This window comes from Aptenodytes patagonicus, chromosome 18 (genome assembly GCF_965638725.1).
Source record: "Aptenodytes patagonicus chromosome 18, bAptPat1.pri.cur, whole genome shotgun sequence".
Classification (NCBI taxonomy): Eukaryota; Metazoa; Chordata; class Aves; order Sphenisciformes; family Spheniscidae; genus Aptenodytes; species Aptenodytes patagonicus.
In genome coordinates this window covers 6,678,140-6,691,388 of record NC_134966.1, presented here as the reverse complement: position 1 = coordinate 6,691,388, position 13,249 = coordinate 6,678,140, and the positions used below count along the sequence as shown (strand labels likewise).

At 49.2% G+C, this 13,249-nt stretch overlaps 1 protein-coding gene across 4 annotated transcripts; it reads right to left on the bottom strand.

Moving 5' to 3' along the window:
- Positions 1-30: 30 nt before the first annotated feature.
- TBC1D13 (TBC1 domain family member 13) lies at positions 31-12,877 on the bottom strand. Of its 4 annotated transcripts, XR_012996759.1 has the most exons (13): positions 12,805-12,877; positions 12,624-12,697; positions 11,939-11,979; positions 11,387-11,448; positions 10,991-11,074; positions 9,502-9,584; positions 9,184-9,343; positions 8,156-8,363; positions 7,316-7,479; positions 5,604-5,764; positions 5,315-5,372; positions 4,116-4,588; positions 31-3,369 (listed from the first exon to the last, which is right to left on the bottom strand). XR_012996759.1 is itself a non-coding variant. In XM_076355324.1 (12 exons), the coding sequence occupies exons 1-12, from the start codon at positions 12,825-12,827 to the stop codon at positions 4,523-4,525; spliced, it is 1,200 nt and encodes a 399-aa protein (XP_076211439.1). In that variant the 5' UTR covers positions 12,828-12,877; the 3' UTR covers positions 31-4,522. The 4 variants fall into 4 exon arrangements, 3 of the variants coding, with proteins under 3 accessions (XP_076211439.1, XP_076211438.1, XP_076211440.1); XM_076355324.1 differs by having other exon boundaries at positions 31-4,588; positions 10,991-11,090; XM_076355323.1 differs by having other exon boundaries at positions 31-4,588.
- Between the last annotated feature and the right edge of the window lie 372 nt (positions 12,878-13,249).

Below are 13,249 nucleotides of genomic sequence, written 5' to 3'. Positions count from 1 at the left end.
GGCGGCGACAGGAGCGGCTGCGGCACGGTGTGCGAAGGAACCATTTTATTAGGACAAGTGAGAGAACAGCGTTAAACGAGACGCCCAGAGGCCACGCGATGGGCTCGAAGGAGAATGTACAAAAATAAAGAGGGGAGCGGTCGGCGAGGCGGCGCGGGCTGGGGCGGGGGGGGACGGGACGGGACCCGCGGCTCCCCCCCCCGGCCGGACACGACGGCGACCTCCGGGCACGGTCTGCCCTGGCCTCCGCCCGGCCCCAGCCCCGCCAGCCGCCGGTCTCCCACCCCCGAGAGCAGCCGCAGTTGCAGCGTTACCTTTGCCAGCGTTTTCCTCGAGGAAAGCCACCGCTCCCCCGGCTGGCCCCGCTCCAGCCCGCACGGCGGAGCGAGGCAGCGGCCGGGCCGGTGGAGGTAAAGCCGAAACCATCTTGCCGAAGAGGCGATGGCGATGGGGACAGGCTAGCTTACACCCACAAACCCCCAGCGCGCTCCAGGCCTCTGCTTGCCACGGCTTACTGCTACTGCTCGGTCGCTTGGTTCCCCCCAGCCACTACCGCAGGGGGCATTTAGAGATACTGTAGTCATCGCCTGTAGCAGCATTAACTCCAAGCTCAACACCGTGAGTCACATCACCAACAGGAGACGTTTGCACAAAGCCACCCGTTTAGTCAAAGGAAGCATTATAAAAATAGTGTTTAAAAAGAAGCATAAAAGAAGGAGTTTTAGAGTGATGAAGTGTTCTCTAGACCCTGTTCCGGCAATTATTTCCAGACAAGGTAAAAAAAAAAAAAGTGTTAATTTGTTCCTCTCTTTTGGGGAAAGGGCATTTTAGAAGAGCGCTCCAAATGGCTAAAACAAAGTCACTGACACTCATTAAGGGAAAACAGCCCCTGCTTTCCCAAACACTCCAGACTCCCCCAAAGCAACTTCTGGCCTTCATTCTGGCATTCACACTGCCAAAGTGTGAATAATTCTAGGTTAGACCACAAAATTCAAACTCGGAAGCAGTGTTCTGAGTGACCACCATCAACAACTTGATCTCTAGTATCCTGTTGCTTCTACCTCATTGGCAAAGCCACAAAGTTTCCTGAAGCCTGAATTACGGTGAGACGCGGGTAGAGCAGACCTCTTCCTCCCAGGGAAAGCTCATCTCTCCGCACATCCAGCACAGTGTCCTGTTTTTCCTCCCAGTTGAAGACAGGTCCCCCTTCCCCTGCCTGGCAGTAGTCCTGTCTGTGAGGAATGCATTTTAAGAACTATTTAAACATCCTCTGTTTAGGCCCCTATGAAACAAGGGGTGCTCAAGGGACCCCAGACTAACCACCTCCCAACCCAAAGAACTGCCACTTCAGCCAACCTCACTGCTCCTGCAGCAGATGAGGATTGAAAGAAATCAGAGGTGGAAACATCTCAAGGGTGGAGCAGTTCTTACTTGGCCACACAAGCAAGGAACCACTAGTTAAATATCGTCTGACCTCAACAACAACAACAACAAAAATATCACCAAAAGCTTTTGAGGAATGAAGCCAAGGAAACCCATGAGGAGATCCAAAAGCTGGTTACAAGACTTTCTTTTCTCCTCTCAGAAAATCTGGTTTTACTTTAAAGAAAGGAGAAAGTCTTGGAATAAAGAAATGGATGTCCCAAGTCATTGAAAAGTACAACTCCTTTCAACAGCAGGACAGAAGTCCTACCACACAGGAGGGGATGAGGAGGAACATAAAACGGCTTTTCATGTAGGAACCAGCCTGTCTGGGTGTATCAAAGTTGTTACAAGTTCTCCCCAAAGAAGAACAAACTCAGTTTAGCAGCCACAGTCTGGATAAGGCTACAGAATTTATCCCAGAGAACCCTTCCAGTAGCCAAAGCTTTCATCACATCCCATTAAACCACTGCAGACTCCTTGTAAAAGCACTCACCATCACCCCCTAAAGAGAAGTACGACAGCACAATATAAGCCCTTCAGCACCTAGGAAGGGAGGAGACAGCATGACACCCAGACAGCCACCTGCGCTGCTACTTGAGTAGCCACCTCCCCGGCGTCTTCAAGTGTTTGTAATGCTACAGGAACAGCACCTGGCTCAGAGCGGGGCAACGCCACTGCAGGAGGTCAACCTCAGGGCCCAAACGCTACTCTGAAAACAAGCAGAAGTTCATCTACAAGTAATGCTTTAATCCTGACTTGCCTGCTGCCTTCTCAGGTTATTTTAAGGAGACTTCTAGCTACCCAGAGCAGGAACCCTCCGGATGCTCCTGTCAGCAGTAAGAAAATACAGCATAAGGGAACCCTGCGCTTGCCAGGGGGACCTGAAATGGACAGCCCAGGTATTTGGGGAGGTGTGAGCAGAGCTTGTACCTGGAACATGAGAGCGCTACAGCAGTATTTAGAGCAGTTCTGAGGCAGAAGTGTTTGGAGGAGGTCCAATTCTGCCTAAGAGTTCGACCCTCTGGTTCTACATCTGTGCCTACCAGCTAGCTGCCTGGCCATACGAGGTCTGACTACCGGCCTCTCTAGTGCAGGGTACCCAGGAGCTGAGACCACGAGATCACCTGGAATAGCTCAGCGATACAAGGCAGGAAGAACATCCATCCAGTGGTTAGAGCAGACAGGATGCTTCATCACACAGCTGTCCTGGTCTATCAGTTCCATGTTTCTTGGAGGAAAACTCTACCCTCTAGAAAGGATTGCAGCAGAGAGGGATACTGTTAGCCACAGGTATTAATTACAGATTGGTTTAAATCTTCAGTTGCTCTTGCTGCACCACAGCAGCAACACCTGGCTGCACCAGTGTCACTCGAGCATCTTCTCAAGGGGCAGAGAGATTGCTTGGGATTGCCAATAAGAACATAGGTGCACGTATCAACTTGTCCTCTGGTCTCCCCACCCACGCTTGTGAGAATTACAGTAGCCTGTAAAGAACTGGCCCTTCAGTGAAGGAAATAACACTAGTAAAAAAGCTGAAGGCTGACAACATCCCTCCTGCTAGGGCGATTCTAGGCCATCAGCAGCTTAAGCAGATCTTGCAAAGATGACTGACCTTTAACAAATCAATACCCATAAATACCGAAAACTGCAGTGTCAAACAGCTATGCAGAGGTGAGCCAGCACAGCACAGAAAGAAAAGGAAAAGCACGCTGGATTAGTGTTCGCACAAGATCTTCTGCACAACCCAAGCACCTGGGTGCTGGCAGTTTCTCCCTCTGAAGATTACAGTTTCTGATCAGCTTGACACTGCTGGCAGGTTAGCAGGTCTCTCCGTAGTTCATCTTAGTCGATGTTCACCTGAGCCTGCTCCACTGTATTTGAAACGCAGCAGTTTCTCTCTCAGGAGGACAAGTGTCCAGCTCAGGACTGTGACTCCAACAGGACCTGTACACAGAAAAGTGGATCAGCCCCAGCAGTCAGCTAATGACAAATGCTTGTATGCCCACTGGATTACACCAGAAAAGGACTCTTAATTGTAGGTCAGACCTGTACCATGTCTTTTCCTGACAAGAAGTACTATGAGACAGTATCAAGGTTACTGTGACCAGAGCTTATGCAGGGTAATATTATGCAAGAGCCACTGAGGCAGAAAACCCCAGTGCCATGGCTGTATAAGCCCCTAAATGCGGCTGTCTTCATTGCACACGACTAGATGCCCATTTCTTGTATTTCAGAATCCTGACTGTAGCTGGATATGCTCCAGTTCAAAGCCAGGAAAGCAGCTTGAGGCTCCCTGCAGGAACAAGCTCCTACTCTAAGGCTGTGCATAACAAGGCTTGACTTCAAACTTCACTTCGCTCATTGATTTAAACCACCACAGTCTTGCTTTCAAGGAGACCTTGCTGATAAGGCGATTCTGGATTCAGGCAGTTTCAGTGCACAAAGCTGCTAGCTGTAATCGCGTCCTCCCATCTCAGCTTCTCAAGGTCTCTTTCCCAGGCAAAGGGGTCCAAACTGCCAGATATCAGATGACAACCACCAGAAACTGATGCAATCTTCTTCTTTGCACACCCCAGGGATGGCCAAGTGCAGACGGGAGGGAGAAAAATCCAGAAGCTGCTTGAATGGCAGGATGCGTGACTTCATTGGGAAACATTCTATTCACAGGAGGAAGATCCTTCTATACTCACCCACCAAAATCCACTGGCCTCAGCCTGTCTCTTCCCCATCAGAAGTTACTCCATGTGTTACTTCCATGATACAGGAGTCCATCCCTTCAGGGATATGCAGACAGATGGTTTCTTTCTCCCCAAACTTAAAGTCATTAAAAACGATACAAAGAACTGCTTTTGGCAGCATAGAGGCATTTGAGATTTGAAAAAATCTGGAGTACACGACCCAAGTAGATGGGAAAGTAATCAGTCCTTGAGCTAATAAATAGAGTAGAAGGATGTCTTCAAGGTGGCTAGTAGCCCAAATACAAAACCTGAAGTCCTGCAGAGACCACTAGGAGCTTTAATGCACCACACTGCATAGGAGCATCTCCTGGGATCCGCTGCCATACAGTTTCTCCGACACCTTTTGTTAGGCTCATGGACTATTTGGAATCTTGAAGTTCCTTTGCCTTCTTCAAAATCAGGTGAACATCAGAGATAGGATAATCCTATGTCAAAGAAACAAAGTGATATAAGTGACTACCTAGCCTTTCTTGTACGCATTGTTTCACTTAAGCAGGGCAAACCTTGACAATTATTATAACGTACAGCCATGTTCAGTTACTCCCCTAACAGCTAACAGTTTCCTGTTTTGTAACTGATCAAGCCTCAATACCCTTCAAGAAGGTTGGGGGTTTTTTTGGTTGGTTTTGGGTTTTTTGGTTTTGTTTTGTTTTTTTTAATTACTCCAAGGGTACAGTAAGCTGGCCTGCTACAAGAGCTATCTTCGTGCCAGAAAGCCTTATCAGAGCCAGTACCTTGCACAGCCCAAAGCAGGAACTGGCAGAATCTGAGATATCCTACTGTTCAGCGCAGGCGTTTTCAACCTTGGGCTCTCACACATCTCAGAACTAAACAAAAGCCTCTGGCCAATAAATTTAACACTGTTACACAGGGTTTCACATCTTTGCTAGAAAATATTAATTGTTTTGCAAACCAAAAGATGTTAAAAACCTCCAGTCTATGACAATTTCTCTGTAGGCTAGAATGGGTGCACAAGCGAAAGACTACACTTCCAGTAACGAGCATGCTTAAGATTTTTCTGCATGCAAACATCAGAAATCCAGTACTTCTCTTCAGCCAGGCGTACCCTCACTCATACCATCACCCTCTCTCACAGTACTATTTTAAGACTCTTCAAATTGCTCCCTATGCCCACTATATTTAATTCTTACCTGTAGCAGCCTCATGTTCAGAGTGAAGTCTCCTTCTAGCAACTGATCCCGGATTAGTCTGAAAGATGGAAATTATTCCAGCTACTTTTGACTCTTTATAGAGGAACTTTAAAAACAGACTACACCGTGCCCTTATAGAGGCTTTTGAAAACACTTTTGCTACCATTGTAACAAGTGACTATAGCCTATTCACCAGATGCCTTAACACGTGCCTATAGAAGACTCCTGGATCCGCGGATTTAGGTAAAGGAGGGAAAGAGAAGAGCAGGAAGGCTACCTATGTACTTACATCAACATGGCACAACAGACGAGCAGAAGAAAATCAAAGCGCTTATCATCAGCAAAGAGGGAGTCCCAGATACGGATGACGTCTGGCAGCAGGAACTCTTGGGACAAGAGCAGCGTCAGCCAGCGGAAGGCAAAGAACTGGGGTTTGACGTTCTGTTCTTGCTGTTAGACATGCACCAGGCAAAGAATGAATACGTGCTCTCGGCCAGTTCCCTACAAGTAAGAGATGCACCCCATGTTTCCATCCCCATCTCCACCCTGATATAGCTCTAAGCTGCCAACTCATACTGCAACATCAGCAAACCCACTGCCTCCTTTGAAGACTCTCACAGTCAAGCTAGATTGAGAGAGATTTTCAGTGCAGCCATGCTCCATGTCTAGAGACAAGCCAGAAAATCCTCCTCTGTCCACAACATGGAATAAAGGAAGCTTTTCTTCCTGAAGGTGTTAGTTCCGTTAAACTTGCCACGTAATTTTAATGTTCCCATTTGAACAGCATTTTATCTGCAAAGCCACAGCCCTCCCCATCTAGCAGAGGCACTGTTTTGTCAGGATTTCCTCTCCTTTCCAGAAGCCCTGTATTTATCAAAAGGTTTACTATTCACAGAAAGAAACAAAGATGGAACAGAGTTCACACTGATGATCAGTAAAACATACTGTAAACACTTCTAGCCTGAAGCTTTCTTGTTTTCTGCTGTCAAATCCAAGGAACCATAAGTTTAATCAAGGTCAAATGAGTTCAGGATCCTGCTGATATTCTTAAGGACCAGCTGCTGCATGGCCAAGACCATTTCCTGCCAGCCAGCGAGCAGTTTCTTTTCTCCCCACTGAAGCAGCTGCCAGCCAACACTGTGAGTCATGTCACTACGCTGACAAACCATCTTTTGGATTATAAAAGAAACATATCCTGATTTTTCTAAACACAAAAAAATCTCAGTGTGATTTGGTGAAGGTTGGACTAACAAGAACAGCTTTCCCTTCCAAATTCTCCTTGGACTTTCACACCAAATGGGCTGTAAGACCTGAAGATGTTTTCAACAAAAGCTGCCTTCTACATGTTCTACAAAACCCACGTGAACCCAAGGCACTCAGAGACCCCTGGATGAAGGAGAATGATAGAATTAGGCGGGCGGGATGGTCCATCTTGCTGGATTTCAGTTTACTCCTGGAATGATCTCCATGCAGTTTAAGTTAGTGCTGTCAGGGCAGCCAGTGGTGACAGAAGTGTGTGTGTGTGTGTGTGTGGAGGGGGGGGGGCTGTTTTTTGTTTTGTTCTTAAAGACAGAGACACAATTCCTGTAACCTCAAATTCCAAGGAACTCTACAGCAAAACTCATGTTTTGCCTGATGACTAGAAGAGAGTAAAGACTCCAGCTCCAACCAGGCCTCAACTCAGGTGACCAGGGATTGTGGCCAAGTCACTTTGGACTCACAGCTGGCAGCTTCGCAACAACTATTGTTTGCTTTCACGGTCAGGCAGGGGAGGAAAGCCTTGCTGTGTCAGCTCGCTCTAGGCTTACTCCAAGGAGAAGTTGTTTCAGCTCACAGATAAGAGAGCCTCTATGCCCTATAGGCAAAGCCCTTCATACACTCTTTCAACCTTTCTATTCAAGCACAGTAACAGTTTAACAAAATCGGTTGACATTTAAATGCACTATTAAGCTTCACTCCTCGCATTCCAACAGAGGCTCAGAGAAACACCTCGCTCCTCACCAGTTTCAAATACAGCTCCACATCTTTTTCCTTCAGGGTGGAGTAGACCTTCTCCATTTTGTAGGTAATACCACACTGAGAATCATCCAGGCTCTTGATGAAGTTGTCCCGAATTTCAGCCATTAGATTGGTGAAGCAGAAAAATGTGTCTGCTTCAGCATGTTCTGGGGAAAGAAAAAAAAAAATGATGGGGGATGATCACTGACAGAGGCACACAGACTTAGAACTGTTCTTGCTCCATAATCTGGTTGCTGTACTGGATTCAAGTAGTGGATCCCACAAGATCTTGGCTTGCTTGGTCTGGGACAAGACTGGACACTTTCTTTTTTTAAGCTAGAAATGTCTACAGAGCCACTGCAAATACAGCCCCTGTGTGCAACACAAGGTCTTCATGACATCGGGTCACAAACCAGTTATCTATACCCAAGAACACCATCTGCTCTCCCCGCCATCAGCACACACCCTCGGAGCTCCCATGAAGTAGAAGCAACAGGCAAAGTACTCCCGTTCCATTCTTTTCTTACCAGGTACATATAGTGCAAGCAAACAAGAGCTTCTAAAGGGATTTTAAGTTTCACAAAGCGCAACTTAGATCCATGCAAAACAAACAGAAAACCCTCAAAAAGTCCTCACTTCCCGTGCCTTCACCACTCACAGCCCATTCAGTTTCTATCAATTTGCTGTGGTTCCCAAAACTCATCATCTCTTGCTGTATTTGTTTTTTGGCCCTGAACAGTCAAAACAGAGTTGTTTGAAGAGAGTCTTATTCCCAAGACAGTTCTTTACGCAGAGAGCACGCAGTACGACAGCCGTTACTGAGCGGCCAAAAGAATCTCTCACCTTTCCACTCGCTGTTAGGATCCGTAGCAAAGGTGTAGTAAAGAGGCCCCACGATTTCATTCATCCCCTGAACGTACGCTATGCCGGGGTTCAGCTTGGCATAGATGAACAGGATTCGCTCTACCACTTCCCAGTGAGCTTCACAGCCGTTGGGCAGAACTTCGTACTCGCTCAGAGAATTAGAAGTCGTTTTAAGAGGGGAGCTCACCTGAAGAGCAAGGCAAGACTGGGGCTGATTCAGGATAACCAACTGGCACAGATGGTTTTGTACACATGACAAGCTTGGCTTTTAATACATAAAGCCCCCCAAAAGATTTGGACAGCTTATACCAAGCAGGCAGGTGTTCACATAAACCAAGACAAGTAACTCAGGAAGCACAAAGGCACTGAAGCCCTAGTGCTGGCTATCCCTGAAGAACGAAGCAGTCTGTAGTAACAGACAGTTCCCCCAATCACTGCACCACCTGATCCCGTGCAGTACAAAACCACAGCAGTTCCACTTCTTCATTACTGGTATGAGGAAAAGTATACATCCGTTGTGGTAGCAAGCCAACGTGCTTCCCCAACAGCATGTGGCACTTCTACTGTAACGCTTATGAAAGAGGAAAGAGACAACACATTTCAGCAGCTACCCAGCTCTTTTCCTAATTGCAGATTTATGAGATTCAGTTCTGGAAGACTATGTGAATTCAACTTCAGTAAATTACCCCTTCAGTGTTCTGTTCCCATACAGAAAGGCACACGTCAAGCATAAAATATTCGCACCTTCCTGCAACTCCAACTTCCACCAGAAGTCAGGAAAAAATAATCCTTAAAATTAAATACACCTATAATTCCCCGCTTACTGTCAGGCACATCAACTGGTTCCACAAAGCTGTCTAGCCAACAGAATATGCAGTACCTGCTGGGGTATTTGCTTAATTCAACCACACAAGCAGAGAGACAAACAGAAAAAAATCCCGAGAACCACCCTTCCCCTTATCAGCTACGATGCCTTGCCCCATGGACAGCCCCCACCAAGATCTTACATTTGTAACCCCGCTGCGGTTTCGCGCCACCGTCTGTGACTTGAGTGTGGTCTGCTCCACCCGCTTGCGCAGCGTCTCAAACTCATTTTGGGGGTCCAGGATTAAAAGGCAGGGGTAGTCCGTTGGGCGCTGGAAGAATGCCATGTCAGGGTAGAGCCTCCTAGGATGGATACAGAAGGAAATCAGGCATAAGAAGAAGGAAGTACATGCCCCATGTTGAATGGGAGGCTCGGTTTAATATTAATCTTCGTTTTCAAAGTACAAAGTGTTAACCAAACCACTCAGGTTCAGAAGCCTGAGTCATTATGCCTCACACACCTGACATCTTTGTCTATCTGGAGGAGCACTTCATTATCCTTGAAGTAAGTATTCCATCGACTGTCTGGGTTTGGATTGAGGGGCTAAAGAAATAAACAACAGAAACAGAACAACCATATTTCACATGTATCAAAATCCTCAGTAAATATACACTGATTTAACACTTCTGCTGCCCTTCTGTCATCTAGTACCAGCACACTCCCAGCACATCAGATTTATTTTTTTCTCTCACCAGCTACGTTTAATGTTGTTTCTCCACACAGTGTGCAGGAAGCGGATCAGAGCTTGTGAAACAAGCGAGCGTGCAGGTTCACTTAGAGACGCAGAAGCCAACATTTCCAATCCCTTTTCACCTGCCTTTTAATGACTTTGTTCCCAAATCAGCTATCCTGTCCTGCGTCAACAAGATTCCTGATTGAAGCTCCAACCGGTACAATGGAGACGGTCTTTGTACTTAGGGTAAGAGCCACCCACACAGCACTTAGGCATTGGGGTTATTAGTTACAAGTATCCCCCTCTATCTCAGCTCTGAGAAGGCTGATTAAGCACCACCCTTGTGCCCAGGAAAAAGGAAATACATATTAGTATGAACAGCCTATCCTGTATCTGACCAGTTTTCCAATATGACAAACTTAACTACCCCTCCACACACGCTTTCCTCTTTCCAGATCAAGATCCATGCAAAGTTAACAACCAACCGAGAGAAGAAAAGGGGGGGGAAGGGGGAGGGGAGCGCAATGTTCCAAGATATTCAGAGATCACTGTAACCTGCCAATGTGTGGAATGTTACAAACATGCTAGTTTTACAGCACCAAGGCCTCCAGAGATCACAGCGGCACAGATGACTGTACACTCACAGAGAAGTTAATGTTCAGGACAAGTCATGGAAGCAGTTGTATCACTTTACAGTTTCTTCTGATCAGTTACTTCATTCCCTCCCCCAACACATACACTCTTAACAGCACTTCCAGAGAAGGAAAAAGCCAAGGGATGCAGAAAGTAGTCAATTAAAAAAAAAAAAGCCAGCAGCAGAACTAGAAATAAGCAAGTCTCTTGCCTTCCCATGCCATAGTCCAACTTGACTCTCCTGCCTCTTTCATATCCTCTGTTCAGAGTAGCCTGCTCTGAGTCCACCCACGGACCTGACCTCCCAGGAGAGCACCTCTGTGCTAGAAGTACCTCTTGTGAGCCTCTCCCTTTCCCTAGGAGACCCGTAGCCTGGGCAGCTAGCCCCAAAGGAGGGGAGAAGGGATTTGCATAGCTGAAAACAGCTCTCTTCAGAACTATTGGTGCTTTGCCAATAATTCACACTGAAGGCTACTAGGACACAAGCACCAGGCTGGCACCTAGGAACCGTCCCTCCTGCTAGCAGGGCAAAGTTGTCTCAGTCCAAGAACAGAGCCAAGAGCAGCCCAGGGGTCCAGATTCCAGAACAACAGTTTATAGCTCTGGGGAATTTTCTGCGACAAAAAGGCTTAACAGCACTTACATGATCTTCTAAGGTCACATCTTCCCTTGAAACACCCAGGTTGGCTTTGGCGATCCCAGGCTGGATAATCATTTCCTTTAAGAACTGGGAATACAGATCTCTTAAGGAAGAAAAGAGGAATTTGCAATGAAGCAGAAGATTAAGTCAACGTAAGCACCCAGACTGAGTTCAAATAGATCTCTCTGTACCACGCTGCTCAGCCAGAAGGCATTTGATTTTCTCTTCAGTTGAGTTCAGCTGAAGAGGTCAATCCACCAGACCCAGGAGACAGCCTACAGAACAGTGCATTCCACACGAGAACAATTCGTTTTGTGAAGGTACTTAATTATTTAAGGAACTATTCTCCTTCTCTGCAGATATCATTAGAAATAAAGGCGCAAGTACCAATGTCCTCACCTCTGTTTCTTCAGCAAAGAGCTCCATAAGGCTTTCTCTAAAGGGAGGTAGTTCAGAAGTATCTGTACAGAAGACAGATGCACGCAAATTAGTATCTGGAGAATGAGCTATTATACCTATAAGATAAGCAAATCAAACGCAGCAGCTAGAACTGGCTCTCTGAAAATACTGGGAGCTTTCTCCAGAAAACCTAGTACTTTGCCAAGTCAGGAATATTTCGTGGACCGGTTTTCAACACAGACCTATTTGTAGGACTGATCAACAGCAAACCTGACCGAAACGCACTCCTAGCTTAATACTGAGGGCTGTTCTCATGCAAAGAGCAGACAGCCACTTTCTGTCATCCAGAGAGATGGCTGCCCTGTGTCAGTAAATGCTACGGCGATTGTGCCAGTGCTGATCTCCACAAATTACTGTCGATTTTGAGTGGCTTTTAAGCTCTGGAATTTTTTTTTGTTTGTTTACAATTTTAAGTGCCAAAAAATGCTATGTGTATTTAAGCAACCCAAAGCATCACTCGCAAGAAACGAAAGCACCCCAAGCAAAACCCACCTTCCAGCACAGGCAGCGCAGCCCACCTTCGAAGGGAATTCCTGTGGAACATCAGGCAGAGAAATAACTACGTTAGCCCCAGTCTCCTCACCGCAGTTTGCTAACATCACCACACAAACAGGCAAGGCAGCACTTTTCCTCCCCAGGGGGCAAGAAGTTTTCACAGGGACGCTACAGGGGTTACACAGGGTGCCAAACCTGCCGGTGCCTCCCAGGGGGGAGGGTGCCTGCGGCAGGCGTTGGAAGCAGAAAGCTGGGGACCGTGCAGGTGACGGGCAGGGCACAGCAGAAGCAACGAAACCCACAAGCATCTCCGAGGGGGGGGGGGAAGGAAGGGTTTGCCTGGAAGTTTGTGGCTGTGCTCGAAGGCCGGGTGGGGACCGCTGCGGCCCGACAGAGCTCGGGTTTGAAAACACACCCGCCAGCCTCGGGTTTCCAACACCCGCCGCTTCGCGCCAGCTCTAGGAGCGGACTGCTTCGCGGTAGCTGAGGTGGCCTTCAGCCGTCGGACACCCTGGGGCCTGACACCCCGTGCCTGCGCCTTCAGGCGTCCCAAGCCCCGCGGGGGCAGCACCAGCCCCGGGCCAGCGCCGGCGGGAGCGCCCCCGGGGCCGGGACCGGGGCCGTGCCCAGCGCCCTCCTGCCCGGGCCGGGGCCGGTCCCCACGCCTCCCCGGGCCACTCACCGCTGAAGCAGAGGTCGCGGAGCTTGGCCAGAGCCACCGTGGGTTCGCCCAGCACCTCCTGGAAGTCCGCGATCCTGAGGGGAGCGGAGCCGCGGCCGTTATAACGTTTGTCACCGGCATCCCCCGACCCCACGGAGCCCTCCCCCCGCAGCCCCGGCAGGGGAAGGGCCCCAACACCGACCTGATCTGGTGCAACCGCGACATGGCGGCCCCCGCGCCCCTTCCCCGAGCGCCGCATAAACGCTCCGGCTGGAAACCCTGCCCGCGGGGGGGGGTGGGCGGGGACTGGCTAGACCCCGCCCCCGAACCCGCCCGCCCCGCGGCGGTGGCTCCGCCCCGCAGGTGGGGGAGTGGCGGTCAGCCCCGCCCCCCCCGCCACCGCCTCAGGTTCCCGCCCGGTGCGCCGCGCTCCGCGGGGGCCCGGCCCGGCCCCGGCCCCGGCCCCCCCCCCCCCCCCCCCCCCCCCCCGCCGCCGGGCAGCCGTTCTGCTGCGGGCTGTGCCCTGTCGCGGCACCGCGCTCCCACGCGGGGCCCGGTGGGACGGGGCCGGGGCCCCCTCCCCAGGCGCCAAGTGCCAGCGGCGCTTACAGCTGCCCGCGTTGCCCGCCCCGGGAAAGACCCCGCGG